Genomic DNA, 19,360 nt, shown 5'->3' with positions numbered 1-19,360 from the left:
GTAGTCATTTAGGCAGGTTACCTTCGCTTTCTTGGGCACAGGGACTATGGTGGTCTGCTTGAAACATTTAGGTATTACAGACTGGGTCAGGGAGAGGTTGAAAATGTCAATGAAGACAGTTGGCAGTTGGTCCACACATCCTGGTAATCTGTCTGGCACCCGCAGCATTGTGAATGTTGACCTGTTTAAAGGTCTTGCTCACATCGGCTACGGAGAGTGTGATCACACAGTCCTCCGGAACAGCTGGTGCTCTCATGCATGCTTCAGAGTTGTTTGCCTCGAAGCGAGCATAAAAGGCATTTAGCCCGTCTGGTAGGCTCGCGTCACTGGGCAGCTCGCGGCTGGGTTTCCCTTTGTAGTCAGTAATAGTTTGCAAGCCCTGTCACATCCAACGAGCGCCAGAGCCGGTGTAGTACGATTAAATCTTAGTCCTGTATTGACGCTTTGCCTGTTTGATGGTTCGTTGGAGGGCATAGCGGGTTTTCTTATAAGCGTCCGGGTTAGAGTCCCGCTCCTTGAATGCGGCAGCTCTAGCCTTTAGCTCGGTGCGGATGTTGCCTGTAATCCATGGCTTCTGGTTGGGATATGTACGTACGGTCACTGTGGGGATGAAGTCGTCGATGCACTTATTGATGAAGCCGGTGACTGAGACTAGCACCTGCTGCTCATAGGTTGTTCTTTACAAATGCTGTTTAAAAGAAAATTGTACCTACACACGAAGAAGGCTGTAAAGCTGAAATGTCTGTGTATGTCTGTATTTCCCTGATGCAGTGAAAATATATATATATTTTTTATAATAAAGTATGCTTTATGCGACATATTTTTGAGTGCGGAGCTTCTGGTTGTTCTGAGGAGTTAACCTCCACCTCCTCCTCCTCCTCCACCTCCTCAGCCAAATATATAGAAATGTACGTTATAGTTTCTTACATTTTGTCCTCCACCTCCTCAGCCATGCGGAGGATCTCAAACAGCAGCACCATCTTCCCAGAATGCTCCAGGATCTCAGAGTCAGCCTCCGTTACAAACTCCTTGTGCCAGTCAGGACTCCTGGTGCCAGGGCTGGAGGCTGGACGCACTGGGGAGGGCAGAGGGTAAGGTTTCATTAGGTGCCAGGGCTGGAGGCTGGACGTACTGGGGAGGGCAGAGGGTTAGGTTTCATTAGGTGCCAGGGCTGGAGGCTGGACGTACTGGGGAGGGCAGAGGGTTAGGTTTCATTAGGTGCCAGGGCTGGAGGCTGGACGTACTGGGGAGGGCAGAGGGTAAGGTTTCATTAGGTGCCAGGGCTGGAGGCTGGACGTACTGGGGAGGGCAGAGGGTTAGGTTTCATTAGGTGCCAGGGCTGGAGGCTGGACGTACTGGGGAGGGCAGAGGGTAAGGTTTCATTAGGTGCCAGGGCTGGAGGCTGGACGTACTGGGGAGGGCAGAGGGTTAGGTTTCATTAGGTGCCAGGGCTGGAGGCTGGACGTACTGGGGAGGGCAGAGGGTTAGGGTTAATTATTTAATTTTTATTAGGATCCCCATTAGCGACAGCTAGTCTTACTGGGGTCCGACGCATAACAAACATTACAGGTAAAATACTTTATAATTTACATACATTTAAAAACATGAACATGTAGTGTGTGTGCATCTATCAGTTCCACATACATGTCAGTACATACACACAACAAGTAGGTCACATGGGGGAGAGGCGTGGTGCCGTGAGGTGTTGCTTTATTTGTTTTTTGAAAACAGGTTTGCTGTTCACTTGGTCTATATAAGATGGAAGGGAGTTCCATGCACTCATGGCTCTGTTTAATACTGTACGTTTCCTTGAATTTGTTCTGGACCTGGGGACCATGAAAAGACCCCTGGTGGCATGTCTTGTGGGGTAAGTGTGTGTGTGTCAGTGCTGTGTGTAAGTTGACTATTCTAACAATTAGGAATTTCCAACAACTTTTCTTATAAAAATAAGAAGTGATGCAGTCAATCTCTCCTCAACTCAGCCAAGAGAGACTGGCATGCATTGTATTTATATTAGCCTTCTAACTACAATGAAGAGCAAGACGTGCTGCTCTGTTCTGGGCCAGCTGTAGCTTAACTAGGTCTTTCCTTGCAGCACTGGACCACATGACTGGACAATAATCAAGAATAGACTAAACTAGAGCCTGCAGGACTTGCTTTGTGGAGTGTGGTGTCAAAAAAGCTGAGCATCTCTTTATTACGGACAGACCTTTCCCCATCTTTACAACCATTGAATCTATATGTTTTGACCATGACAGTTTACAATTTAAGGTAACACCAAGTAATTTAGTCTCCTCAACTTGTTCAACAGCCACACCATTCATTACCAGATTCAGCTGAGGTCTAGAACTTAGGGAATGATTTGTACCAAATACAGTGCTCTTAGTTTTAGAGATGTTCAGGACCAGTTTATTACTGGCCACCCATTCCAAAACAGACTGCAACTCTTTGTTAAGGGTTTCAGTGACTTCATTAGCTGTGGTTGCTGATGCGTATATGGTTGAATCATCAGCATACATGGACACACATGCTTTGTTTAATGCCAGCGGCAGGTAATTGGTAAAAATAGAAAAGAGGGCTTAGAGAACTGCCCTGCGGTACACCACACATCACATGTTTGACAATGGAGAAGCTTCCATTAAAGAAAACCCTCTGAGTTATATTATATAGATATCTCTGAATCCACGATATGGCAGAGGTTGAAAAGCCATAACACATTCATTTTCCCAACAACAGGTTATGGTCAATAATATAAAATGCTGCACTGAAATCTTACAGTACAGCTCCCACAATCTTCTTATTATCAATTCTTTCAATTAATCATCAGTTATTTGTGTCAGTGCAGTACATGTTGAATGCCCTTCTCTATAAGCATGCTGAAACATGTGCAGTACATGTCGAATGCCCTTCTCTATAAGCATGCTGAAACATGTGCAGTACATGTCGAGTACCCTGAAAGTATGTTGTTAATTTGTTTACAGAGAAATAGCATCATATTTGGTCAAACAATTTTTCCCAACAGTTTGCTAAGAATGACTTGGTCTTCCCTCCAGGTAACAATTAAACATAGTTAGTTAATTAAAAAATAACAGTCATCAGATTAATGTTAAGTCACGAGTAAAGGCCGCTTTATCACTTTTGCTTCCCTCCAGGACAAAGACTTTCCTCTAGGCTCAGATTAAAGACAATAGGAGTGGCTATAGAGTCAGCTACCATCCTCAGCAGCTAGTTGTCAATGCCAGGAGGTTTGTCATTACTGATCGGTAACAATTATTCCACCCTATTGTTCCCACACTAACTTTACAAAATTCAAACTTGCAAAGCTTTTTTCATTATTATATTTTTATGCATGAGTACGATGCTATACGAGCTCACTGTTCGTTGGCATTACCTTCCAGTTTGCCCACTTTGCCAATGAAGTAATCATAAAAATAAATGGTAATATCAAATGGTTTTGTGGTGAATAAGCCATCTGATTGAATTGGTCTTTCTGCCAATAACTTTATTTAAAGTACTCCAACGTTTTTTTCCCAATCATTCTTTATATAATTGATCTTGGCTTCATAATCCAGTTTATTCTTTTTGTTGAGTTTAGTCACATCCTTTCTCTATTTGCAGTAAGTCAGCCATTCAGATGTGTAGCCAGACTTATTAGCCACTCCTTTTGCCCCGTCTCTTTCAACCAGACAGTTTTTCAATTCCTCATCAATCCACGGAGCCTTAACAGCTCTAACAGTCAGTTTCTTAACAGGTGCATGTTTATCAATAATTGGAAGAAGCAATTTCATAACTTCATCAAGTGCAGCGTCTGGATGCTCCTTATTAATCACATCAGACCGACAAATATTTTTAACATCATCCACATATGAGTTACAGCAACAATTCCTTCCACCTCATGGCTTGGTTTTTGCTCTGACATGCACTGTCAACTGTGGGACCTTATATAGACAGGTGTGTGCCTTTCCAAATCGTGTCCAACCAATTTAATTTATCACAGGTGGACTCCAATCAAGTTGTAGAAACATCAATGGAAACAGGATGCACCTGAACTCTATTTCGATTATCATAGCAAAGGGTCTGAATACTTATGTAAATATGGTATCTTTTTTTTGTGTGTGAATAAATTAGCAAACATAAAAATAAAAAAACAGTTTTATGTCATTATGGGATTGAGGGATTTTAAAAAAAATCCATTTTATAATAAGGCTGTAACGTAACAAAATGTGGGAAAATGTAAGGGGTCTGAATACTTTCCGAATGCACTGTACATGTGGATGATCTTGTTCCTGTAGTGTTTGTAATTAACCTGTTTGGTTGATTAATAACCTGAACCAGATTACAGGCACTGGTTACAGTAAGAAGCTTCCTCTTTTTCAAATCAAATCAAATTTTATTGGTCACATGCGCCGAATACAACAGGTGCAGACATTACAGTGAAATGCTTACTTACAGCCCTTAACCAACAGTGCATTTATTTTAAACAAAAAAAGTAAGAATAAAACAACAACAAAAAAAGTGTTGAGAAAAAAAGAGCAGAAGTAAAATAAAGTGACAGTAGGGAGGCTATATATACAGTAAAATAAAGTGACAGTAGGGAGGCTATATATACAGTAAAATAAAGTGACAGTAGGGAGGCTATATATACAGGGGGGTACCGTTGCAGAGTCAATGTGCGGGGGCACCGGCTAGTTGAGGTAGTTGAGGTAATATGTACATGTGGGTAGAGTTAAAGTGACTATGCATAAATACTTAACAGAGTAGCAGCAGCGTAAAAAGGATGGGGTGGGGGGCAGTGCAAATAGTCCGGGTAGCCATGATTAGCTGTTCAGGAATCTTATGGCTTGGGGGTAGAAGCTGTTGAGAAGTCTTTTGGACCTAGACTTGGCACTCCGGTACCGCTTGCCGTGCGGTAGCAGAGAGAACAGTCTATGACTAGGGTGGCTGGAGTCTTTGACAATTTTGAGGGCCTTCCTCTGACACCGCCTGGTATAGAGGTCCTGGATGGCAGGAAGCTTGGCCCCAGTGATGTATTGGGCCATACGCACTACCCTCTGTAGTGCCTTGCGGTCAGAGGCCAAGCAGTTGCCATACCAGGCGGTGATGCAACCAGTCAGGATGCTCTCGATGGTGCAGCTGTAGAATTTTTTGAGGATCTGAGGACCCATGCCAAATCTTTTTAGTCTCCTGAGGGGGAATAGGCTTTGTCGTGCCCTCTTCACGACTGTCTTGGTGTGTTTGGACCATGATAGTTCGTTGGTGATGTGGACACCAAGGAACTTGAAGCTCTCAACCTGTTCCACTACAGCCCCGTCGATGAGAATGGGGGCGTGCTCAGTCCTCTTTTTTTTCCTGTAGTCCACAATCATCTCCTTTGTCTTGGTCACGTTGAGGGAGAGGTTGTTGTCCTGGCACCACACGGCCAGATCTCTGACCTCCTCCCTATAGGCTGTCTCATCGTTGTCGGTGATCAGGCCTACCACTGTTGTGTCGTCGGCAAACTTAATGATGGTGTTGGAGTCATGCCTGGCCATGCAGTCATGGGTGAACAGAGAGTACAGGAGGGGACTGAGCACGCACCCCTGAGGGGCCCCCCGTGTTGAGGATCAGTGTGGCAGATGTGTTGTTACCTACCCTTACCACCTGGGGGCGGCCCGTCAGGAAGTCCAGGATCCAGTTGCAGAGGGAGGTGTTTAGTCCCAGGATCCTTAGCTTAGTGATGAGCTTAGAGGGCACTATGGTGTTGAATGCTGAGCTGTAGTCAATGAATAGCATTCTCACGTAGGTGTTCCTCTTGTCCAGGTGGGAAAGGGCAGTGTGGAGTGCGATAGAGATTGCATCATCTGTGGATCTGTTGGGGCGGTATGCAAATTGGAGTGGGTCTAGGGTTTCTGGGATTATGCTGTTGATGTGAGCCATGACCAGTCTTTCAAAGCACTTCATGGCTACAGACGTCAGTGCTACGGGTCGGTAGTCATTTAGGCAGGTTATCTTAGAGTTCTTGGGCACGGGGACTATGGTGGTCTGCTTGAAACATGTTGGTATTACAGACTCAGTCAGGGACATGTTGAAAATGTCAGTGAAGACACTTGCCAGTTGGTCAGCACATGCTCGGAGTACACATCCTGGTAATCCGTCTGGCCCTGCGGCCTTGTGAATGTTGACCTGCTTAAAAGTCTTACTCACATCGGCTACGGAGAGCGTGATCACATAGTCATCCGGAACAGCTGGTGCTCTCATGCATGCTTCAGTGTTGCTTGCCTCGAGCGAGCATAGAAGTGGTTTAGCTCGTCTGGTAGGCTTGTGTCACTGGGCAGCTCGCGGCTGTGCTTCCCTTTGTAGTCTGTAATAGTTTTCAAGCCCTGCCACATCCGACGAGCGTCAGAGCCAGTGTAGTATGATTCAATCTTAGACCTGTATTGACTCTTTGCCTGTTTGATGGTTCGTCGGAGGTCATAGCGGGATTTCTTATAAGCGTCCGGGTTAGAGTCCCGTTCCTTGAAAGCGGCAGCTCTACCCTTTAGCTCAGTGCGGATGTTTCCTGTAATCCATGGCTTCTGGTTGGGGTATGTACGTACGGTCACTGTGGGGACGACATCATCAATGCACTTATTGATGAAGCCAGTGACTGATGTGGTGTACTCCTCAATGCTGTCTGAAGAATCCCGGAACATGTTCCAGTCTGTGCTAGCAAAACAGTCCTGTAGCTTAGCATCTGCGTCATCTGACCACTTTTTTATTAACCGAATCACTGGTGCTTCCTGCTTCAGTTTTTGCTTATAAGCAGGAATCAGGAGGATAGAGTTATGGTCAGATTTGCCAAATGGAGGGCGAGGGAGAGCTTTGTGCGCGTCTCTGTGTGTGGAGTAAAGGTGGTCTAGAGTTTTTTTCCCTCTGGTTGCACATTTAACATGCTGGTAGAAATTAGGTAGAACGGATTTAAGTTTCCCTGCATTAAAGTCCCCGGCCACTAGGAGCGCTGCATCTGGATGAGCGTTTTCCTGTTGATTAATGGCCTTGTACAACTCATTCAGTGCGATCTTCATGCCAGCATTGGTTTGTGGTGGTAAATAGACAGCTATGAAAAATATAGATGAAAACTCTCTTGGTAAATAGTGTGGTCTACACCTTATCATAAGATACTCTACCTCAGGCGAGCAAAACCTCGAGACTTCCTTAGTATTTGATTTTGTGCACCAGCTGTTGTTTACAAATATACACAGACCGCCACCCCTTGTCTTACCGGAGTCAGCCGTTATATCCTGCCGATGTAGCGTATAGCCCGCTAGCTGAATGTTATCATTGTTGTCGTTCAGCCACGACTCCGTGAAACATAAGATATTACAGTTTTTAATGTCCCGTTGGTAGGATAACCGTAATCTTAAATCGTCCATTTTATTCTCAAAAGCTTGAACGTTGGCTAATAGGATTGATGGAAGAGGCAGTTTACTCGCTCGCCGTCGGATCCTTACAAGGCACCTGGATCTGCGTCCGCGATATCTCCGTCTCTTCCTCACGCGAATGACGGGGATTTGGGCCTTGTCGGGTGTCTGTATGATATCCTTCGCGGCCGCCTCGTTGAAGAAAAAATCTTTGTCCAATGCGAGGTGAGTAATCGCTGTCCTGATATCCAGAAGCTCTTTTTGGTTATAAGAGACGATGGCAGAAACATTATGTACAAAATAAATTACAAATAACGCGGAAAAACACACATAATAGTACAATTGGTTAGAGGGCTGTAAAACGGCAGCCATCTTCTCCAGCGCTGTTTGTCAGTGGGTTGAGATATATATCTTGAGCGGACAGCTTGATGAAAACCAGTCAATATTCAGATCCCCATGAAAGTAGACCTCTCTGTTTACATCACCAACACTATCAAGCATTTCACACATATTATTTAGATACTGACTGTTAGCACTGGGTGGCCCTATAGCAACACCCCAAAAGAAAAGGCTTTAGATGTGCCAGGTGAACCTGCAACCACACTTCAATAACACTTGACAAGATCTTCTAAGCATTACAGGGATATGGCTCTGAATATATACAGCAACACCTCCCCCATAACCATTTCTGTCTCCTCTATACATTTTATAGCCTTCTATTGCTACTGCTGTATCATCAAATGATAGGGAGTCACAGAAATGGCTAATATATGAATTTCATCTGATGTTAGCAAATTATTGATTTCATGAACCTTATATCTAAGGATACATATATTTATATTTATATTTTCAGCCCTTTCCTGGGTAGCTTATCAGGGTTAGAGGTTAGAGGTCAAACTCCTTGTGCCAGTCAGGACTCCTAGTGCAAGGGCTGGCCGCACTAGGGAGGGGAGTTAGAGCTGAAGCGGTGAGGTCAGATGGTTCATGTAGAAAGTAAAAAGTATTCAGACCCCATCACGTTATTGTGTTACAAAGTGGGATTAAAATTGATCTAATTGTCTTTTCTTTCAACAATCCACACAAAAAAATCCCCACGTCAAATTGCAATGTCTTCAAAAATATATTTTTAAGATAAATAAAAATCATAACTAAAATAGTCATAAGTATTCAGCCCCTTGTTAAGGCAGGTCTTAGTTCAGGAGGAATATTTGGTTTAACAAATCACATAAGTTATATGGACTATAATGATTTGACATGATTTTAAAAATGACTAACCCATATAATATGCCATTTAGCAGATGCTTTTATCCAAAGCGACTTACAGTCATGCGTGCATACATTTTTACGTATGGGTGGTCCCGGGGATCGAACCCACTACCTTGGCGTTACAAGCGCCGTGCTCTACCAGCTGAGCTACAGAGGACCCTTCCTCTGACCCCCCTACACACATCTGTAAGGTCCACCAGTCAAGTATTGCATTTCAAGCTGATTGGTGGATCAAAAACTAATTATACATTTCATCTCTTTAAGGTCAAGTTAATAATGATGCTGTGGATTATGTACACTGACCAACATGTAAAGTGTTGGTCCCATGTTTCATGAGCTCAAATAAAACATCCCAGAAAGCTTATTTCTCTCACATTTTGTGCACAAACTTGTTTACATCCCTGTTAGTGAGCATTTGTCCTTTGCCAAGATAATCCATCCACCTGACAGGTGTGGCATATCAAGAAGCTGATTAAACAGTATGATCATTACACAGGTTCACCTTGTGCTGGGGATAATAAAAGGCCACTCTAAAATGTGCAGTTTTGTCACAACACAACACCACAGATATCTCAAGTTTTGAGGGAGCGTGCAATTGGCATGCTGACTTCAGGAATATCCACCAGAGCTATTGCCAGATAATTAAATGTTAATTTCTCTACCATAAGCCGCCTCCAACGTCGTTGTAGAGAATTTGGCAGTACGTCTAACATGTATTGATTCAGGGAGCTGAATACTTATGCAATGACTATATTTTAGTTATTTAATATGTATTAATCTTTTAAAAAATGTTTCGATTTTTCTTCCACTTTGACAAAGTATTTTGTGTAGATTGTTTACAAAGAATGACAACCAAATCAATTTCAATCCCACTTTGTAACAATAAAATGAAAGAAATCCAAGGGGTTAGAATACTTTCCCAAGGCATTATAAATATGGGGTGAAACGCTCTGAGCACTGCAGATAGAAAAGTAACGAATAGAGCAAACACTGCTCCAATCCTCTACCTACCTGACATACAATATCTGTTCTACCCCGTACCTCCCCATCATATGTTCTAACGTACAACACAACATTATATCAATCTACAGGCTGATTCTATACCTTCCTCCTCTGGCTCGGCCCGGTTGCGGCTGGATGGGTCTCCTCCTCTGGAGCTGGTGTTCCATTCCTTTATCACCTCCAGAGCATCACTGTCCGAGTCGCTGTCCTTCTTCTTAGCTTTCCCCCGCTTCTTCTTCCTACAGGGGGGGGGACAGAGCAGTGGAAGGTTGTATATTACAGTATGATAGACAGTCAACAGTGAAAGGTTGTATATAGCATTATGATAGATAGTCAACAGTGAAAGGTTGTATATAGCATTATGATAGATAGTCAACAGTGAAAGGTTGTATATAGCATTATGATAGACAGTCAACAGTGAAAGGTTGTATATAGCATTATGATAGATAGTCAAAAGTGAAAGGTTGTATATAGCATTATGATAGACAGTCAACAGTGAAAGGTTGTATATAGCATTATGATAGATAGTCAACAGTGAAAGGTTGTATATAGCATTAAGATAGACAGTCAACAGTGAAAGGTTGTATATAGCATTATGATAGATAGTCAACAGTGAAAGGTTGTATATAGCATTAAGATAGACAGTCAACAGTGAAAGGTTGTATATAGCATTATGATAGACAGTCAACAGTGAAAGGTTGTATATAGCATTATGATAGACAGTCAACAGTGAAAGGTTGTATATAGCATTATGATAGACAGTCAACAGTGAAAGGTTGTATATAGCATTATGATAGATAGTCAACAGTGAAAGGTTGTATATAGCATTATGATAGACAGTCAACAGTGAAAGGTTGTATATAGCATTATGATAGATAGTCAACAGTGAAAGGTTGTATATAGCATTATGATAGATAGTCAACAGTGAAAGGTTGTATATAGCATTATGATAGACAGTCAACAGTGAAAGGTTGTATATAGCATTATGATAGATAGTCAACAGTGAAAGGTTGTATATAGCATTATGATAGACAGTCAACAGTGAAAGGTTGTATATAGCATTATGATAGACAGTCAACAGTGGAAGGTTGTATATAGCATTATGATAGATAGTCAACAGTGAAAGGTTGTATATAGCATTATGATAGATAGTCAACAGTGAAAGGTTGTATATAGCATTATGATAGATAGTCAACAGTGAAAGGTTGTATATAGCATTATGATAGATAGTCAACAGTGAAAGGTTGTATATAGCATTATGATAGACAGTCAACAGTGAAAGGTTGTATATAGCATTATGATAGATAGTCAACAGTGAAAGGTTGTATATAGCATTATGATAGACAGTCAACAGTGAAAGGTTGTATATAGCATTATGATAGATAGTCAACAGTGGAAGGTTGTATATAGCATTATGATAGATAGTCAACAGTGAAAGGTTGTATATAGCATTAAGATAGACAGTCAACAGTGAAAGGTTGTATATAGCATTATGATAGATAGTCAACAGTGGAAGGTTGTATATAGCATTATGATAGACAGTCAACAGTGAAAGGTTGTATATAGCATTATGATAGACAGTCAACAGTGAAAGGTTGTATATAGCATTATGATAGACAGTCAACAGTGAAAGGTTGTATATAGCATTATGATAGACAGTCAACAGTGAAAGGTTGTATATAGCATTATGATAGATAGTCAACAGTGAAAGGTTGTATATAGCATTATGATAGATAGTCAACAGTGAAAGGTTGTATATAGCATTAAGATAGATACCGTAACGTTAAATCAGGGACGCTAACTGGTGAGGTCCTAAAAAGGTGACAAATGTCGCACAGAAACACCAAAAATATTTAAACTGCAAGAAAATGTGCCTATTTTCAGAGTGGGATTTGTCAAAATACCAACATTTGACTACCGATGTGACACCAGGATCACCATACGGAGATACCAGGCCAAGAATCACCATACGGAGATACCAGGCCAAGACTCACCATACGGAGATACCAGGCCAAGACTCACCATACGGAGATACCAGGCCAAGACTCACCATACGGAGATACCAGGCCAAGACTCACCATACGGAGATACCAGGCCAAGACTCACCATACGGAGATACCAGGCCAAGACTCACCATACGGAGATACCAGGCCAAGACTCACCATACGGAGATACCAGGCCAAGACTCACCATACGGAGATACCAGGCCAAGAATCACGATACGGAGCAATATGACGATACCACAGGGTTGGCCCCGCCCCCCCAGGACACCTGTTCCCCTTTTCTATAGGTTCTGCACGTGTGCTGCCCAACCCCCTGATATTCACACCTCTACTCAATACAACACACTGAATTTAACCCCCTGATATTCACACCTCTACTCAATACAACACACTGAATTTAACCCCCTGATATTCACCTCTACTCAATACAACACACTGAATTTAACCCCCTGATATTCACACCTCTACTCAATACAACACACTGAATTTAACCCCCTGATATTCACACCTCTACTCAATACAACACACTGAATTTAACCCCCTGATATTCACACCTCTACTCAATACAACACACTGAATTTAACCCCCTGATATTCACCTCTACTCAATACAACACACTGAATTTAACCCCCTGATATTCACACCTCTACTCAATACAACACACTGAATTTAACCCCCTGATATTCACCTCTACTCAATACAACACACTGAATTTAACCCCCTGATATTCACCTCTACTCAATACAACACACTGAATTTAACCCCCTGATATTCACCCTCTACTCAATACAACACACTGAATTTAACCCCCTGATATTCACCTCTACTCAATACAACACACTGAATTTAACCCCTGATATTCACACCTCTACTCAATACAACACACTGAATTTAACCCCCTGATATTCACACCTCTACTCAATACAACACACTGAATTTAACCCCTGATATTCACACCTCTACTCAATACAACACACTGAATTTAACCCCCTGATATTCACCTCTACTCAATACAACACACTGAATTTAACCCCCTGATATTCACACCTCTACTCAATACAACACACTGAATTTAACCCCCTGATATTCACACCTCTACTCAATACAACACACTGAATTTAACCCCCTGATATTCACCCTCTACTCAATACAACACACTGAATTTAACCCCCTGATATTCACACCTCTACTCAATACAACACACTGAATTTAACCCCCTGATATTCACCTCTACTCAATACAACACACTGAATTTAACCCCCTGATATTCACACCTCTACTCAATACAACACACTGAATTTAACCCCCTGATATTCACACCTCTACTCAATACAACACACTGAATTTAACCCCCTGATATTCACCTCTACTCAATACAACACACTGAATTTAACCCCTGATATTCACACCTCTACTCAATACAACACACTGAATTTAACCCCTGATATTCACCTCTACTCAATACAACACACTGAATTTAACCCCCTGATATTCACACCTCTACTCAATACAACACACTGAATTTAACCCCCTGATATTCACCTCTACTCAATACAACACACTGAATTTAACCCCCTGATATTCACCTCTACTCAATACAACACACTGAATTTAACCCCCTGATATTCACCTCTACTCAATACAACACACTGAATTTAACCCCCTGATATTCACCTCTACTCAATACAACACACTGAATTTAACCCCCTGATATTCACACCTCTACTCAATACAACACACTGAATTTAACCCCCTGATATTCACCTCTACTCAATACAACACACTGAATTTAACCCCCTGATATTCACACCTCTACTCAATACAACACACTGAATTTAACCCCCTGATATTCACACCTCTACTCAATACAACACACTGAATTTAACCCCTGATATTCACACCTCTACTCAATACAACACACTGAATTTAACCCCTGATATTCACACCTCTACTCAATACAACACACTGAATTTAACCCCCTGATATTCACACCTCTACTCAATACAACACACTGAATTTAACCCCCTGATATTCACCTCTACTCAATACAACACACTGAATTTAACCCCCTGATATTCACACCTCTACTCAATACAACACACTGAATTTAACCCCCTGATATTCACCTCTACTCAATACAACACACTGAATTTCACTTCACACAGTTTATCGTATAATAGAAAAACGCTACTGCAGAAAATAAGCTGATTTGCTCATATCCAAACGCCTACCTGTGATTGGACAGGAGGAATGTAGTAAGGACTATACACTGAGCGTACAAAACATTAAGAACACCTTCCTAATATTGAGTTGCAACCCCTTTTGCTCCGAAATGCTTCAATTCATCGGGGGGAAGGACACTACAAGGTGTGGAAAGCGTTCCACAGGGATGCTGGCCCATGTTGACTCCAACGCTTCCCACAGGGATGCTGGCCCATGTTGACTCCAACGCTTCCCACAGGGATGCTGGCCCATGTTGACTCCAACGCTTCCCACAGGGATGCTGGCCCATGTTGACTCCAACGCTTCCCACAGGGATGCTGGCCCATGTTGACTCCAACGCTTCCCACAGGGATGCTGGCCCATGTTGACTCCAACGCTTCCCACAGGGATGCTGGCCCATGTTGACTCCAACGCTTCCCACAGGGATGCTGGCCCATGGTGACTCCAACGCTTCCCAAAGGGATGCTGGCCCATGTTGACTCCAACGCTTCCCACAGGGATGCTGGCCCATGTTGACTCCAACGCTTCCCACAGGGATGCTGGCCCATGTTGACTCCAACGCTTCCCACAGGGATGCTGGCCCACGTTGACTCCAACGCTTCCCACAGGGATGCTGGCCCATGTTGACTCCAACGCTTCCCACAGGGATGCTGGCCCATGTTGACTCCAACGCTTCCCACAGTTGTGTCATGTTGTCTGGATGTCCTTTGGGTGGTGGACCATTCTTGATACACACGGGAAACTGTTGAGCGCGAAAAACCCAGTAGCGTTGCAGTTCTTGACTCAAACCGGTGCGTCTGGCACCTACTACATACCCCTTTCAAAGGCACTTCAATCTTTTGTCTTGCCCATTCACCCTCTCAATGGCACACATACACAATCCATGTCTCAATTGTCTCTTTAACCTGTCTCCTCCCCTTCATCTACACTGATTGAAGTAGATTTAACAAGTGACATCAATAAGGGATCATAGCTTTCACCTGGATTCACCTGGTCAGTCTATGTCATGGAAAGAGCAGGTGTTCCTAATGTTTTGTCCACTCAGTAAACGCATAATGAAGTGCAGTAGGGGGAAACACACACTAGGCCCATATGGAACCATCTGTACTCTTCAAACACCATCAACAAACACACACACACTCCCTCACACACACACAACACACTCTCTCACACACACACAACACACTCTCTCACACACACACAACACACTCTCTCACACACACACAACACACTCCCTCACACACACACAACACACTCTCTCACACACACACAACACACTCTCTCACACACACACAACACACTCTCTCACACACACACAACACACTCTCTCACACACACACAACACACTCTCTCACACACACACACACTCTCTCACACACACACAACACACTCTCTCACACACACACACAACACACTCTCTCACACACACACACATCTCCTCTGTCCCTCACACACACACACTCTCCCTCACACACAACACACTCTCTCACACACACAACACACTCTCTCACACACACACACACACAACTCCTCTCTCCCACACACACATCCTCTCTCCCACTCACTCACATCCTCACACACAACCTCTCGCTCACTTACACACACAGCTCCGGTAATATGGGGCATACAGTGCCTTGCAAAAGTATTCATCCCCCTTGGCGTTTTTCCTATTTTGTTGCATTACAACCTGCAATTTAAATGGATTTTTATTTGGATTTCATGTAATGGAAATACACAAAATAGTCCAAATTGGTTTAGTGGAATTAAAAAAATAACTAGTTTCAAAAAATGCTAAAAAATAAATAACGGAAAGGTGGTGCGTGTATATGTATTCACCCCCTTTACTATGAAGCCCCTAAATAAGATCTGGTGCAACCAATTACCTTCAGAAGTCACATAATTAGTTAAATAAAGTGTCACATGATCTGTCACATGATCTCAGTATATATACACCTGTTCTTAAAGGCCCCAGAGTCTGCAACACCACTAAGCAAGGGGCACCACCAAGCAAGCGGCACCATGAAGACCAAGGAGCTCTCCAAACAGGTCAGGGACAAAGTTGTGGAGAAGTACAGATCAGGGTTGGGTTATAAAAAATATCAGAAACTTTGAACATTCCACGGAGCACGATTAAAATTCATTATTTAAAAAATGGAAAGAATATGGCACCACAACAAACATGCCAAGAGAGGGCCGCCCACCAAAACTCACGGACCAGGCAAGGAGGCCATTATCAGCGAGGCAACAAAGAGACCAAAGATAACCCTGAAGGAGCTGCAAAGCTCCACAGCAGATATTGGAGTATCTGTCCATAGGACCACTTTAAGCCGTTCACTCCACAGAGCTGGGCTTTATGGAAGAGTGGCCAGAAAAAAGCCAATGCTTAAAGAAAAAAATAAGCAAACACGTTTGGTGTTCGCCAAAAGGCATGTGGGAGACTCCCCAAACATATGGAAGAAGGTACTCTGGTCAGATGAGACTCAAATTGAGCTTTTTGGCCATCAAGGAAAACGCTATGTCTGGTGCAAACCCAACACCTCTCATCACCCCAAGAACACCATCCCCACAGTGAAGCATGGTGGTGGCAGCATCATGCTGTGGGGATGTTTTTCATCGGCAGGGACTGGGAAACTGGTCAGAATTGAAGGAATGATGGATGGCGCTAAATACAGGGAAATTCTTGAGGGAAACCTGTTTCAGTCTTCCAGAGATTTGAGACTGGGACGGCGGTTCACCTTCCAGCAGGACAATGACCCTAAGCATACTGCTAAAGCAACACTCGAGTGGTTTAAGGGAAAACATTTAAATGTCTTGGAATGGCCTAGTCAAAGCCCAGACCTCAATCCAATTGAGAATCTGTGGTATGAATTAAAGATTGCTGTACACCAGCGGAATCCATCCAACTTGAAGGAGCTGGAGCAGTTTTTCCTTGAAGAATGGGCAAAAATCCCAGTGGCTAGATGTGCCAAGCTTATAGAGACACCAAGAGACTTGCAGCTGTAATTGCTGCAAAAGGTGGCTCTACAAAGTATTGACTTGGGGGGGGTGAATAGTTATGCACGCTCAAGTTCTCAGTTTTTTTGTCTTATTTCTTGTTTGTTTCACAAGAAAAAATATTTTGCATCTTCAAAGTGGTAGGCATGTTGTGTAAATCAAATGATACAAACCTCCAAAAGAAATATATTTTAATTCCAGGTTGTAAGGCAACAAAATAGGAAAATTGACTGGTGACTAAGACTAATGACTGGTTAGGGGAAGCAGCTGAGGAGACTAATGACTGGTTAGGGGAAGCAGCTGAGGAGACTAATGACTGGTTAGGGGAAGCAGCTGAGGAGACTAATGACTGGTTAGAGGAAGCAGCTGAGGAGACTAATGACTGGTTAGAGGAAGCAGCTGGGGAGACTAATGACTGGTTAGAGGAAGCAGCTGAGGAGACTAATGACTGGTTAGAGGAAGCAGCTGAGGAGACTAATGACTGGTTAGAGGAAGCAGCTGAGGAGACTAATGACTGGTTAGGGGAAGCAGCCGAGGAGACTAATGACTGGTTAGGGGAAGCAGCTGAGGAGACTAATGACTGGTTAGGGGAAGCAGCTGAGGAGACTAATGACTGGTTAGGGGAAGCAGCCGAGGAGACTAATGACTGGTTAGGGGGAAGCAGCTGAGGAGACTAATGACTGGTTAGGGGGAAGCAGCCGAGGAGACTAATGACTGGTTAGGGGAAGCAGCTGAGGAGACTAATGACTGGTTAGGGGGAAGCAGCTGAGGAGACTAATGACTGGTTAGAGGAAGCAGCCGAGGAGACTAATGACTGGTTAGGGGGAAGCAGCTGAGAGACTAATGACTGGTTAGGGGAAGCAGCCGAGGAGACTAATGACTGGTTAGGGGAAGCAGCTGAGGAGACTAATGACTGGTTAGGGGAAGCAGCTGAGGAGACTAATGACTGGTTAGGGGAAGCAGCTGAGGAGACTAATGACTGGTTAGAGGAAGCAGCCGAGGAGACTAATGACTGGTTAGGGGAAGCAGCTGAGGAGACTAATGACTGGTTAGGGGAAGCAGCTGAGGAGACTAATGACTGGTTAGGGGAAGCAGCCGAGGAGACTAATGACTGGTTAGGGGAAGCAGCTGAGGAGACTAATGACTGGTTAGGGGAAGCAGCCGAGGAGACTAATGACTGGTTAGGGGAAGCAGCTGAGGAGACTAATGACTGGTTAGGGGAAGCAGCTGAGGAGACTAATGACTGGTTAGGGGAAGCAGCCGAGGAGACTAATGACTGGTTAGGGGAAGCAGCTGGGGAGACTAATGACTGGTTAGGGGAAGCAGCTGGGGAGACTAATGACTGGTTAGGGGAAGCAGCTGGGGAGACTAATGACTGGTTAGGGGAAGCAGCTGGGGAGACTAATGACTGGTTAGGGGAAGCAGCTGGGGAGACTAATGACTGGTTAGGGGAAGCAGCTGAGGAGACTAATGACTGGTTAGGGGAAGCAGCTGAGGAGACTAATGACTGGTTAGGGGAAGCAGCTGAGGAGACTAATGACTGGTTAGGGGAAGCAGCTGGGGAGACTAATGACTGGTTAGGGGAAGCAGCTGAGGAGACTAATGACTGGTTAGGGGAAGCAGCTGAGGAGACTAATGACTGGTTAGGGGAAGCAGCTGGGGAGACTAATGACTGGTTAGGGGAAGCAGCTGAGGAGACTAATGACTGGTTAGAGGAAGCAGCTGAGCAGACTAATGACTGGTTAGGGGAAGCAGCTGAGGAGACTAATGACTGGTTAGGGGAAGCAGCTGAGCAGACTAATGACTGGTTAGGGGAAGCAGCTGAGGAGACTAATGACTGGTTAGGGGAAGCAGCTGGGGAGACTAATGACTGGTTAGGGGAAGCAGCTGGGGAGACTAATGACTGGTTAGGGGAAGCAGCTGAGGAGACTAATGACTGGTTAGGGGAAGCAGCTGAGGAGACTAATGACTGGTTAGGGGAAGCAGCTGAGGAGACTAATGACTGGTTAGGGGAAGCAGCTGAGGAGACTAATGACTGGTTAGGGGAAGCAGCTGGGGAGACTAATGACTGGTTAGGGGAAGCAGCTGGGGAGACTAATGACTGGTTAGGGGAAGCAGCTGAGGAGACTAATGACTGGTTAGGGGAAGCAGCTGAGGAGACTAATGACTGGTTAGGTGAAGCAGCTGAGGAGACTAATGACTGGTTAGGGGAAGCAGCCGAGGAGACTAATGACTGCTTAGGGGAAGCAGCTGAGGAGACTAATGACTGGTTAGGTGAAGCAGCTGAGGAGACTAATGACTGGTTAGGGGAAGCAGCCGAGGAGACTAATGACTGGTTAGGGGAAGCAGCTGAGGAGACTAATGACTGGTTAGAGGAAGCAGCTGAGGAGACTAATGACTGGTTAGAGGAAGCAGCTGGGGAGACTAATGACTGGTTAGAGGAAGCAGCGGAGGAGACTAATGACTGGTTAGAGGAAGCAGCTGAGGAGACTA

The 19,360-nt window shown here is 44.0% G+C and overlaps 1 protein-coding gene across 1 annotated transcript in view; it reads right to left on the bottom strand.

The window, feature by feature from the left end:
- Positions 1 to 19,360, bottom strand: part of LOC121585891 (transcriptional regulator ATRX-like) — a 79,916-nt gene that overhangs the window by 3,120 nt on the left and 57,436 nt on the right. Inside the window, exons 24-25 of the mRNA XM_045225607.1 lie at positions 9,750 to 9,886; positions 928 to 1,075 (exon numbers count right to left, since the gene is read on the bottom strand). Coding sequence (XP_045081542.1) covers positions 928 to 1,075; positions 9,750 to 9,886 — 285 coding nt within the window. The remainder of the gene's footprint in view (positions 1 to 927; positions 1,076 to 9,749; positions 9,887 to 19,360) is intronic.

The sequence above is a fragment of the Coregonus clupeaformis genome, chromosome 2 (assembly GCF_020615455.1).
Source record: "Coregonus clupeaformis isolate EN_2021a chromosome 2, ASM2061545v1, whole genome shotgun sequence".
Classification (NCBI taxonomy): domain Eukaryota; kingdom Metazoa; phylum Chordata; class Actinopteri; order Salmoniformes; family Salmonidae; genus Coregonus; species Coregonus clupeaformis.
This window is presented reverse-complemented; position numbering and strand designations above follow the sequence as displayed.